Source organism: Adiantum capillus-veneris, chromosome 22 (assembly GCF_014529385.1).
Source record: "Adiantum capillus-veneris isolate H3 chromosome 22, ASM1452938v2, whole genome shotgun sequence".
In the NCBI taxonomy this organism is placed as follows: domain Eukaryota; kingdom Viridiplantae; phylum Streptophyta; class Polypodiopsida; order Polypodiales; family Pteridaceae; genus Adiantum; species Adiantum capillus-veneris.
Window position 1 is genome coordinate 12901761 of NC_140952.1, and position 13567 is coordinate 12915327.

The following is a 13567-nucleotide window of genomic DNA, read 5'->3' on the forward strand; positions in this document are numbered from 1 at the left end:
ACTCCATCTCCTTCTCCAAGCTTGAGAAGTTGAGAGCCTACAGCAACAACTCTTGGATATGGAATGCAAATCCAACCAAGAGCCATGCTCCAAAGTGCAAGCTTGCCATCTTCTTCATCTCCATTACTATGCTACTATGCTATGCTAAGGTACAAGAGTAATACAAGTGAGGAGATTACTTCTTTCTCGTAAGTTACTTCTTTTTCCTCAAAAGCCTTTTGGAGGGGGGACCAGCTCCACATAAATCCAAATCCGGTCCTCAACTGTTCTCAAGTTATTCAATTCTCTCTCTTGCAAAATATTGTTCATGCCAAGTTAATTAAGTATAATGGTTATGTTGCTACCTCTAATGAAGTTCACCCTCTATTTTCTCAAAGTATTCCCATAAGACTGCTCACCATTGTTCTCTTAATTCCGCTATTCTCAATGTTCATAGTCCATTTCTGTTACACACAAGCAAATGCACTCTGGTCAAATTTGATACAATATTGGTCTTGAAAGAAGTCCCTTGAAAAGAAAATCCAAATATATCCTCAGCAGTCGAGTTTGCATCGAAGAGCAAAATCCCCCCAAAATTTACCTTTTTTCTGTCTTGCGCATTTAAACTAGTACATTTACTCTATGCAAGGTAGAAAGTGTTTTGGCAAAAAAAAAAAAAGTAAGCCTTTTGAATTTTCATTGTCAAAAGGCCTTTTATTTTTGAAGTTTCGCACCCTTCACTTTAGCATTTTAGATTAGATGTTTTGTAAGGTCTTCTTTGAAGTGGGCCAATGAGTGACATGGAGGCCCTCTACTCTCTTGAAAATTTTAAGCTACATTATATATATTATAGATTTAGATTGAGATGTAACCAATTCAAGAGTACATAATTGTGCCTTTGCGTCTCTCTTTAACCTCTCCCCTTCTAGTAAGCTATCGTGAACCTTTACCATGTTTGATTAGGTTTCCTGACAGGAATGGTCTTCATGTGAACGTGTTCAAGGATGGACCTCTAATTAATGTAGACTCTAGAGGTATTTAAGTGAATCCACAAATCCACTCTTGAAGCACTACCTAGTACCAACTTAGTCTGTTGGTTTCCTTCCTCCCACTGCCCCTGTTGGTACTGGTGCGACTCGGCTCTAAGTGACCACTCTTGAAGCACTACCAAGTAATGTATGGTCAACTATAATGGGCGGCGGGCAACATGTGAAGCAAAATTATTATTATGACCGAGTCGGCAAACGCTTTTCCTTCATTTCTTAACAGAAGAGGGTAGGTTCGACTTCTGCATACAATCCTGCGCGTTCGCTTCAACAAATCGAGCCTAGCACGCGAAGCTTTGGTTGCTCTGCATCAGCCCTCCCCTCCCCTTACAATGGTACGCTTTCCTTCGCTTGCTGGTTTCGTGAAGTCTCGCTCGCGCCCCACTTTGGCGATCTGTGATGTTTAGACCATCAGCATTGTTGTCTGTTTGTTGCATTTGAGGGGGAGATCTTGCATTCGGATGTCTCTCTAAAACCTCGAATGCAACAAACAGACAGACAACTATGCGGATGGTCTAAAACATTTGCAGGTGGGAGATCTTGCATTCGGATGTCTCTCTAAAACCGTGCGATCGTGTTTTGACTTGAGATGATTGGGCACTGGCAGAGGATACTTTGCTGAACAGCTATGCAAAGAAAACATAGATGCCGCCAGGGGATAGCCAATCTACAACATAGAGAGAGAGAGAGAGAGAGAGAGAGAGAGAGAGAGAGAGTTCTACACGCACTAGTGGGCACGGATGTTACTCGGGATGTCTCATGACTACCATCAATCAAAACTTGCACTTACCTTATTGTTGAATCTTGCTTTTCCTGCATTCATTAAGTACACTGAATTTCTTTGCTACTTTTTCTTTGCGTGTCTAGACCACCTCCAAGCGACTTGCTGATCAAAAGAGTGCCAAGTTCCAGAAGAATATTCACAGGAGAGGGGCAGTTCCAGAGACGAGCGTCAAGAAGGGCAGTAACTATCCAGTAGGGCCTGCTGTCCTGGGCCTCTTTGTCTTTATTGTTATTGGCTCAGGTATGACGCTTTTATCATGCACGTTCGCCGTGTGTGTGTGTGTGTGTGTGTGTGTGTGTGTGTGAGAGAGAGAGAGAGAGAGAGAGAGAGAGAGAGAGAGAGAGAGAGAGAGAGGTTATTTTGACTACTTTTTCCTTTGAATGCTGCAGCTCTTCTACAAATTATACGGACCGCGTCTAGTGGTGGGATGGCATAAGCTTATTGAAATTCTTACAAGTTAACAGGGTTTCAGAAAAGAAAGCATGGGATGAACCTGCGAAATGTGTTGGTTACCCTTGTTAGGATTTTAGATAGATGAAGACAGAGAAATAGCTGTAGCATTCTTTTGCTTCACTTCACATGGATTTGTGAATCAAGCGCTTGTCTTTTATAAATTTGTAATGGCAGCAATTGGTTAAACATTATGAATCATCTAGCATTTTATTTTTTTTGCAATCACATGCTTCGCTACATGTTGTAGGTGTTGAACCATAGCGTTCTTAACGTGTCTTCTTTGCGATGAGTAGCAGAGGTCAAGTCATTTGAAATTCTATTTATTTTGTGTTTTAGATTTGATCTGGCTTGAAAAGTGTGGGCGGAGTTGAAAGAATGGAGGAAGGAGATAAGAGGGGTGGTTGACGGAGAAAGCAACCTTGATTCAAAGAGTGCATGAAGATTAGAGGGGAATGGAATAAGGAGAGAGAGACATTGAAGGAAGAAATGGACATACTCCAGGGTGCAATATGCTGCAATCTAGACTCTTTCATGCAATCTAGCTAAGAGGCCTATGGGTAGGTTCTAGTAGAGAATCCCAACGCCAAGGGAGATTGCTCAAGCAAACCAATAACCAAGCAAGACTTGTCAATGGATAGAGCTCACTACAATCAAGCACAAATTCTTTTGTGCATTGATGGATGCTTTTCATACCAACTAACATAATCAAGCCAGCAATGTGGTGCATTAGTTTGGAATTTTGACAATAGTCGCAAACAGTTCTTTCAGCAACTTATATCCACTTACATTTCAAAATGCCCTAGGGTGGGGGGGAGAGAGAGAGAGAGAGAGAGAGAGAGAGAGAGAGAGAGAGAGAGCACATACATGCATAGATGAGAAGGGCATGTCTTAGAGGAGACACAATAAAGGGGAGGGCCTCAAAGATTTTTCATAAAAGTTAATGTTTTTAGAAACTTGTCAGTGGCCTATGTTCTATGCCATTTCCGAAAGGCGATTGGGGTAATGTAGTGCCTATCATGAAATATAGTGTCTGGCTTGTACATTTTTTGACTAAAACCAAAAAACATTAATCTCATGTAGATTGTTATGAAATATTTGGAGGCTAGGAACCATACTTTCTTATACAACCAAGCTGGTTCGGCGAAGTATGAATGAGATCAATACACTAGATTAAGGTTGAATTTGCCTCTCCAAAAGGTAGAATTGTGGCAAAGTTGACGATACAGAAGTGTAGAGACCAAGGAGATTGAACGAGAGAGATTGAGAGAGAGAGAGAGAGAGAGAGAGAGAGAGAGAGAGAGAGAGAGAGAGAGAAATGAAATGATATATTGACGTCTTCAAAAGGCCAAAGTGACCTATGAGACAAAAGAGTCTACAAATGGTGAATCTGATACAATGTCTGTGTAAAAGATTGAAAACTGAAAATTGAAACACTGAAACTGAACTAAGCTAAAGTGAAATGGAGCGAAATGAAATGAAAGGGAAAGGCTGAGATGTTGGAATTAAGATCCTATCCTATGATATCAACATCGGTCTTTGGCGAAACTCATCAATGTCCTCCTTAGTGAGTACTCCGACTAGGCGTCTCCTGCATCAAAGGGTCCGGACAATTCTGGCACGACATGGCTTCCACCGATGTCTCGATGACCCTCACAATCGTGGGCATCTGGATCTGCCAAGCTCAGTGGCCCTGTCAGTTAGTGTACCTCTGGTATAGGTGGACTCTGAAGTCTGCTGTGAGGCTTGCTCATGTGAATGTCGCGTATATATTCTGAAAAAATCAGTGATCTCCCTCTGTGAGTGTCTCTTACTGTCTGGTCTCCTCAAGATGTTGTCCCTATGTCTGCGCAGCTCCAATTAAAATAACCCAAGGCATCTCTGATCTTGATATCTCACAACTTTGGCCAGCGGTCCAAACTCCTCTTTGAATAGGCAGAGGAAACGGCCTCATATCTCATAGTAGATTGGGTAGCAACGTGTGATGTAACTCGTCTCTGGCTCTATATGGCATAACTGACAAATCTTGGCCTCTTCTGGTACTCCTCTAAATCTACCAGCCTCTATCTCTAACTAATGTGATGATGTGCGCATTTGTCCAAAAGCAAATCGTAATCCATGGGAGAGATGAGTGTCCATGTAGGCGGGTTTGGTCACAAAACCATCCTTTGTAAGCTCAAGGAGATGCTCTCTGTAGAAAGCCATCTTTGTGCCAAGCACATGCAAAGGCTGTATCCATGTCCTTCTATTGTCTAACTGAATCACGTCCTGTCTGATGAGCTGAGTGATCTCGATGCGTGTGAGAGACAAGGAGGGTGCATCCAGCGAATATTGGAAGGTGGGTAATCTATCCATGTCAAAACAATGCAGCTTGAACCAAGCTATCATCTGTTCATACCAACAAGAGGTGTCTCCCTGTGAGGCAAGATGTCGAGAAGAATCCAAAGCTAGATGGGAATATCTCTCTCTGGGGAGATCCCCAATACTGTGTGTGAAAGAAACGGATACGGTAAGTGCCTCGAGGACCAGTGGGGGAGCAACAAGCTCTGCACTGATAATCTCGTGCGGTACAGAGACCTTGGCCCTAATCTTCTGAGAAATCATAGAGACCAGAGGCCTCTCCTTGCACTTACATCTATCAATACTGCCAGCCCCATCTATGGCGGTCCACTGATGGCCCCCACATCTGCACCCCATAAAGCATAGCTGATGTGACCAAATTATAGTTTCATTCGAGATTCTTGAAATTGAACCTGTAAACACATCCTCTCCATCTTCCCTAAAGCCGCATACGCTCTCGTTATCCTAGTCTCTGTTGCTCTCCTCAAAGAGAAAACTAGGCCACTAAAGACCACACCAAGGTAAGTGTATGTATCTATATACTCCACCGTCTCCTGACCATATGCAAAGGTAGGTGCATATCGCCTGACCCACTGTGGTGTGGTGTTGAACACCATAACCTTGGTCTTGCCAAGGTTCACCGATAAGCCGCTATTACTAGCAAATGTGTGCAATGTATCCAAATGTCGTTGCATTCCCTATGGTGAATCTTAGATCAACACAATATCATCCTCATGTGGTAGCAATGAGATCCAAGTCCCTGCTAACTGTGCTCCTATGTAACCTCTCCTCTCAATGTTATCTGAAACCTCATCCACATAAATACCAAATAAAGTAGGGGAGAGTGGACAACCCTGTTTCACCGCAATAGTGGAGTGCAAAACTCATACACCCCCTCAAGAGTGCGGAACTGACCCACAACTGTCCTGTACAGGGCCCCCGGGGGATTCACCATGGAAAACTTACCGCACCACGTAGGTGCAGGGGAGGGGGTTTTTTTTACAAGTTACATAAGCATATAAGTTAGGGGTAGGCCCCCAATAATTTATCTCCCAAGCTTAAAAATAAGGGAGGGGGTATCATATTTAGGGGGGGAAGGGGGAGAAGTGAGAAAAGGGAAACATGAGAGGAAGTTTTTGTGTTTCAAAATCATGGCCTCCCAAAATATTATTCCCTCAAACATGTGAGTCAATAGCTACAAAGATACATGCAAGAACTAACAGTGCTTTGTATAGTTTTCATTTTTTGAGGGATGAAAGCTATAAAGAGTTTGTATAGATGCAAATTTACACGAAGAACCTAACAAAACTTTATAACCATGTTTTTTGAGTAATTTAGATGGGTCAAAATTGGACGAGTAGCTAGAGTGTAGGCTGAACGGGCACATAGTTTGAAAATTAAACTAAGACACATTGAGGGTACATCTAGTTATCAATAGAAGTGGTTCCTTAGTACATTGCCGGTCACTATGCTACACACTCTTTGACTAGTTTTACTCAGTTAGATCATGTAAGACCTAAATTTTATATGTAAGATAGGGGTATGATAGTTTTTTGCATGGATTGTCGTATAAGCATAGAAAGGGCGGTCGTATTCCTTAATATGAGTCATATATAGGGGTTTTATCAAAGTTGTCCGCTCGCAGGTGGCGTCCCGTTTTTTATATAGAGTGAATCCCCCGGGACAGGGCCATGATCCCCCCAATCAGCTCTGTGGGTACACCCATCTCCTGGAATCTGCGCATCAGTCGAGCTCTAGGGACTGTGTCAAATGCTTTGCGGAAGTCCACAAACGTACATTAAATCCTCCTACCATGTGATCTGCCCTCCTCAATTATAGCTCTGAGTGTTAATATGTGATCAAGAGTAGAAAAAACTCTCATGAAACCTACATGTCTTGATGCTCATATGTCTGCTCTCTCTGCCCATTTGTCATGATGCTCGTATGCCTTCTCTCTCTGCCCATCTACTCAATTGCTGCTCAAGAATAGATCCATATAACTTGGCCAGTGTGTGCCCAATCATAATAATGTGATAGTTCCCAAGCATCATTGGATCTATTGCCTTGAAAATTGGCACACCAGTTGACATACTCCAAGTATCAGGAAAACCCTCACACATGGCTCGATTGAACATCAATGCAAGAAGTTCTGCAAGCATATCTCGGGCATGTATAACGTGCTCCGCCACCAGTCCATCATGATCATATGCTCTCCTAGTCCTCATCCTGTCAATAGCTTTCTTCACCATCTCAGCGGTAAAGAAAATGCATGTCTCTGGACATGGCATCTGGGGGTCTGGTAGATGTGGCTATCCTGGAACTGTGTAAAGAGATGTTGCATACTCACCTCAAGTCTCAATGGATGTGATAGCCGGTGGAGCATGCCAAAATTATGAATCTTTAAGAGATATATGGTGAACCGACGGTTCCTGCCAACTCAAACTGTGTACGGCAGAGCTGGTGAATCTTCCATGCCATCGACTTGGTCGTGTACGGCCCGTTGATCCCAAACCTGCCCACCATGCAAAGCCCTGTCGTGCGTCACAGCGCTTGTGTGGGCACCCGCTTGTGTAAAGGGGGGGGGGGGGGGGGGGGGGGGGGGGGGGGGGGGGGGGGGGGGGGGGGGGGGGGGGGGGGGGGTTTGAGCCTCTTGGGTTTCGTCCCAGTGACGAAAAACAGTCCCCATGCCTGGGTGATCTCATCAAGAACATCCTCGTCTTCCCTCGGGCAGGTCGGTTGAGCAGGGCCCTCGTCTCAAGAGCTCATTCCCATAGCATCGCCCGTGATTAATTCCGCCAATAAAGAGGTATTTCCTACGACTATGCCCCCGCCATGGAAACTCGCATGAAGGAAGGAGATGGGGGGGGGAGAGAGAGAGAGAGAGAGAGAGAGAGAGAGAGAGAGAGAGAGAGAGAGAGAGAGAGAACATGCAAGTTATGACCGGCCACCACCTCTGCTTTCCCCCTCCTCCATAGCTCCCCTCTCCCTTGAGTTCTGATACCAATCTAAGACCGTGGGGACTTACACATGCAACTCACCACCCAACCTGACCATATATAGGCTCCTAGCCTGCTAAATATGGCACCCCTTGATCGTATGTGAGTCTATGCCCTTGGCCTGCCCGATCGTACCTTTGGCTTGACATGCCAAGAAAGGAGTTGGTTTCTATGAAAGATTATAGATAAGAAGTAACTAGTATCACCAAGAGATCTTGGGAAGGACATCAAGTTGTAGAAAAATCAAGAGCTCTAATTGGAGCTGCCAAGGCTCACTATTAAAGACATTCCAGTTGCTAAATGTGGCCCCAATAAGCCAAAGGTGGGAAGGTTAACTCCGAGAAGACAATAGAGAAAACTCCAAGACTTGACAAAAGAGATCCATCATCAAAAGACCTAGTTCAAAAGTAGAGCTCCAACCAACGCACGCCCCAACACCCCACCACACAAAACAAAAACTAGAGTGCTACGTTAGCCTGCGTAATTGCAAGCCGACAAGGCGATTGCAATTAGAGAGACCTTCCCTTCGGTGCCTGGATGATTATGGATTTGGTACCTGGATGTTTATGGAAATGAATGGAGAGCAAGGGCACCATTGTAATTACTATTTTGTTTGCATCGAAGAATTGAAGAAGAGTATACAATAGTAAAAATAACATAGAAGTGAAAGCTGAGAGGGAGAGAGAGAGAGGGAGTGTGTGAGTGCGGTTATTTTGATGTCGACAAATCTTGTGAGCGTTAGTGAGCAGAAGTCACTCATATATACAGGAATTTATATACTGTTTTGTTCTCATGCAAGCAGTCAACAAGAGTATACATCCGTAAAGAAGATTGTAGAAATGAAAGGAGAGAGAGAGAGAGAGAGAGAGAGAGAGAGAGAGAGAGAGGCAGGGCTTTTTTTATTAGAGAGAGAGAGAGAGAGAGAGGGAGAGCTTATTATTTGTTTTGCACAGATCTTGTTACGCTGGGTGAGTGTAAGTCACTGGAACGGTTTGATGTAAATAGTGTGGCAAAAAGTGCATGAATTAAGAACGGAACTAAGCAAACGAGAGTTGGTAAGACTTTGAATGTAACATTCAATGACTTCTTCACAATGAAACGGACAGAAATTTTGTGGACAAGAGGAAGAGGACTAGCTAACAACACACATTAGTGGGAGATTTTGATGCAGGAAGTAAGGGCTATATCGGTAAGATGCTCTTCAAAGTTGCACGTGTGGCTAACTGGCTGACAGAAAAATAGCGCGAAACGAATTGTTTAGCTCACTGCAGGTGGTTGCGGACCACGTTAGATTAATTCAATTCTATAGTCTCGAGTAGGCTGAGGACGTCCGCAATCTGCACGAACAGCATACAATGGTGTTTTGTGGAGCAACCAACCAGCACGGCGATGTCGATGGTGATTTGTCGACCGAGTGTATTCCAAGTGATGTACTGTGGATGCCTGTTGGAATTAGGGTTTCAGAGAAACACACACAGCTTGGAGAAGACGAAGGAAGCTCAAGGCACACGATAGAGAGTGTGTTACTTAGTGTGCAATGGAAAGATAGATAGCCCTAGAGTGATGGGCGTATATACAATGCTCGAGGGAAAAAACCTCCTAAAGAGGGAAAAAATGCCCCGGCGGTCCTAGTGTGTTCACACACATCACTACCACATGAATATGGTAACAAATCCCCCCTGGAGTGATGCGGTGAACGAGAGCTAGCACATGAGTAAAGGGAAGTGCCATGCCCTGAGGACATGATCAGTCCACAAAGGGGAGTAAGCCCAAAGCTTTGCGGAAAGCTTCAAGCTTCTCACGAGACAATGCCTTTGTGAAAAGATCTGCAAGGTTGTTTTGTATTGGCACATAAGCCAAGCTGATCTCTCCTGCTGAGAGCCTCTCCCTGATATAGTGGTAATGCACCTCAATGTGCTTTGTGCGAGAGCATGAAAAATTGGTTCCTCGCAACTGCCAATGCGCTCTGACTGTCAGTGTAGATAGTGTTGGCAGTGTTCTGTCCAACACCCAAATCAGCCATAAGGCGTCTGAGCCATACACACTCAACCGTAGCTGTGAAGACTGCCCTGTACTCAACCTCACAACTCGAAGTGGCCACAGTAGGTTGCTTCTTGCTCAACCATGATATACATGAACTGCCAAGCATGAAACAAAAACCACTTGTGGACACTCGCGTGTCAAAACAACCAGCCCAATCTGAGTCTGAAAAATCATGTAAGTCTGACGGCAATGATCCCCCCTTGGGATAAAACAAGCCAAGATGTAAAGTACCACTAAGGTAGCGGAAAATCCTCTTGACAGCCTGCCAATGCTTAGACCCTGGGCTATGCATAAATCTGCTAACCTGTGAGACTGCAAACTGAATATCTGGCCTCGTGTTGCATACATAAATGAGGGTGCCCATAGTACATTTCGAGACATTTTCAGCCCTAGCCAAAAATTGTTTGAAGCACATAAAAACTTCGGACTTCGCTTTAAGCGGAAATACCCATGCATGCCTGGAGTAATCACCAATGAAAGTCACGAAGTACAGGTAATTGCCCAAGGACGGAGTTTGCATGGGCCCACAAACATCACTATGCACAAGCTGCAACCTGCATGTGGCCTGAACTGAACCATCCTTTGGAAACTTAGAACGCTGGATCTTACCCAAAATACAGCCTTCACAAACATGTTTGGCAGGTGCTTCAAGAGGCGGCAAAGAAGCAACATATCACATTTCTGCAAACGCAGCAAACTAGCAAAATTCAGATGAACAAAACGTGCATGCTAAAGTTTTGCATCTGAAATAGCCCTTGAATCTGCAACAGCATTTGCAAAATTTTGTCCACACTTGTCATACAAAGTGAGCTTATATAGCCCGCGGCACAAAAGGCCAGATGCAACAATTTCATCACCAAAACTGAGATCATGAACTGTACATCTGTTATCCACAAATTTGACTACAAGTCCAAGTCTAGCGAGTGCAGAAACAGACAAGAGATTCTTCTTGATCCCAGGTACATAAAGTGCATCAACAAGTGTGAAGGAACTGCCATTAGCAGCAGTGAGCACAATATTTCCAACTCCCTGAACTGGATAAGAGGCGTTGTTGGCACAAATGACTGAATTCCCATGAGGGACAGACTAAAGAGAGGTAAACAATTCACGATGTGAGGTAATGTGCTTAGTAGCACCACTGTCGAAATACCACACATGTGAATCTGCAGCAACTGACAAGCATGCATCATGGACAGCAGGATTGTAAGTGCACTCTGCACTGAAAGCCCATTCTACATCAACATCAACAACACAGTCTCCTTTCACAGAAGACTCAACAATGGCTGCATTTGTAGTGGAACCAGCACTTGCAGTGGAACCACCCTCTTTCTTCTTAGCCTCTTTGGCCTTCAACTTAGGACACGACTTGATCAAGTGATCATTGGCTTTACAATAATGGCAACGCATCTTCTTTTTGCCCTTATCACCAGAATTTCCAGACGAAGTACTGCCAGCAGAAGCATTGGCAACAGAATTTTTGCCACTCGCAGCAGAACCATAAGAAGTGGCTGCATTACTGTTACCACCCTTTCTTTGAGAAGCAATAAAAGCATGTTCAACTGCACGCTGCCTAGTCCTGTTTTTTCTAGAAAGTGACTCTTGCAACAGCAATGTGCATAATGCATCAAACTTGACAACTTCAGGATTTCCTTCGGTCATCAGTCTCCAAGTACTAGCAAAAGTCTGGTAGGAATCTGGTAAGGCATCAAGAACAATCTGCACAAGGGAACTGTCTGAAATGACTTCACCTGCAGAAATAAGTTGCTCATTGATATCCTTGACACTAGCAAGGAAAGTGTCCATATCATCCATCTTCCTCATGCATAATCTTCGACTCCAGCTCTTTACGCAGCAAAGCAATTTTAGCTTCATTGTGGCTTGCATAAAGACCTGCTAAAATATCCCAAGCCTGTTTTGCAGATTTTGCTGAACGGATGTGAGGAACAATGGTGCGCTTCACAGACAATGCAATCAATGCATGAGCCTGAGCATCCTTAACAGCCCAACGAGCTTGTTCTGCCGTAGGCAAAACAACTCTAACAGTTGCAATCCTTGCAGCAAGACCTGCAACATCCTCAACATCGCCTACATCCTCAGAACCAGGACGTACATCAATGCCCTGCACAATGTTCCAGACACCCTTTGACACAAGAACATGTTGCATCATATAAGCCCACATAGGGTAGTTGTCCCCATCCAACCTATCCTCAGCAGCAAACATCTTGAACACATATGTGTTGTTGTTGTCAGCCATGGTAAATGCTGCACCTGATGTGAAAACTGCCCAAAAATAGGAGAAATGGAGCGGGAACAACCTGTGCTATATAGTGAAGGAGTACGAGCGGAAGTGCGACGCGAGAGAGAGTGCGAGAAGAAGAGCACGACGATATGGTGAACTCGCTCTAGTGTAATGTGTAGAGCATAGTGAGTTCTTATTAGGTTTTTACAAAAGAATATGTGTACATACCTGGCGGCCCGCCCACTTACCTAGGCGACCACATTGGGCTTTATACCCCAACAACCTCCCACTTAAAGTCCAATGTGGTACTTTAAGTGTGAGAGAAGCTACTATACAAGCTAATATACAAGAGATGTAGAGAAGTGATGTACTACCCTACACCTATCTGCTTGTGAAAATGCGCAAAGCTCTCTGAGGGAAGTCCGTTTGTAAGTAGATCAGCAGGATTTTCTATGGTGTGAACTTTGACAAGCTGAAGTTGCTTATCCTCGAGCATTTCCCTGATGAAATGATACTTCACATCCACATGCTTTGTCTTTGAGTGATAAATTGGATTGCGAGCCAATTGTATAGCACTTTGACTATCACAATATAACACAGGCATCTCTTCTTTGATTCCCAAATCTATTACTAGTCGATTAAGCCAAATTGATTCTTTGCAAGCCTCTGATTCTGCAACATATTCAGCCTCTGTAGTAGACTGAGTAACACAATCTTGTAATCTAGAACGCCATGATACTGCTCCACCAGCCAATGTAAAGACATATCCTGACGTAGACCTTCGGTTGTCTAAGTCACCTGCATAATCTGAGTCTGTAAAACCCTTTACACTTAGCTCCTGACTCCCATAGCATATACGCATACTCTTTGTAGCTTTCAGGTATCTCAATATTCCTTTCACTGCCTCCCAATGTTTCTTGCCTGGGTTTGACATGTATCGACTTACTACTCCCACTGCAAATGCAATGTCTGGGCGAGTAGCAATCATTGCGTACATCAAACTACCCACTGCAGACGCATATGGAATCTTATCCATTTCAGCCTGTTCTTCCTCAGACACAGGACAATCTTGTTTGCTAAGTTTCACATATGGTGGCAATGGAACACTCAATGCCTTTCCCTTCTCCATATTGAAACGTTGCAAAACCTTGTCAATATACTCTGTTTGAGATAACCAAATCAACTTCTTTGATCTGTCTCTCTCAATGCGCATACCAAGTATATGACTTGCCTCACCCATGTCATTCATGTCAAACGATTTTGCCATCTTTGACTTCAAAGCTGAAATTTCTTCCAAGTGCTTGCCAGCAATCAACATGTCATCCACATACAAAATAAGGATCAGCCAACTACCATCCTTAGCCTTCTTTGTATATAGACAGTGATCGAACTCACTGCGTTTGTAGCCCTCGGTGATTGTTTTAAGCCATAAAGACTCTTTAACAACTGGCATACCCAATCTTCCTTGCCTTTCTCAACAAACCCTTCTGGCTGCTGCATGTAAATTTCCACATCTAAATCACCATGCAAGAACGCTGTCTTGACATCCATTTGGTGCAACACCAAATCTAATATGGCAACCAATGCAAGAAAGCATCTCAATGTAGTCATCTTGACCACCGGAGAGAAGACTTCATCAAAGTCAATGCCTTGTTCTTGCTTAAAGCCCTTGGCAACAAGCCTTGCTTTG

General features: G+C 43.9%; 1 protein-coding gene across 1 annotated transcript; it reads left to right on the forward strand.

The window, feature by feature from the left end:
• The first annotated feature begins 1202 nt into the window (after positions 1–1202).
• On the forward strand, positions 1203–2484 carry LOC147428929 (uncharacterized). Its single transcript, XM_086495207.1, has 3 exons — positions 1203–1360; positions 1893–2049; positions 2199–2484. The coding sequence occupies exons 1-3, from the start codon at positions 1358–1360 to the stop codon at positions 2243–2245; spliced, it is 207 nt and encodes a 68-aa protein (XP_086351333.1). The 5' UTR covers positions 1203–1357; the 3' UTR covers positions 2246–2484.
• The last annotated feature ends 11083 nt before the right edge of the window (positions 2485–13567 follow it).

Excerpts from the sequence above, each read along its gene's own strand:
- LOC147428929 (XM_086495207.1), top strand. Across the intron at positions 2,050-2,198 it reads CTTTATTGTTATTGGCTCAG|CTCTTCTACAAATTATACGG; the intron begins GTATGACGCTTT and ends TGAATGCTGCAG.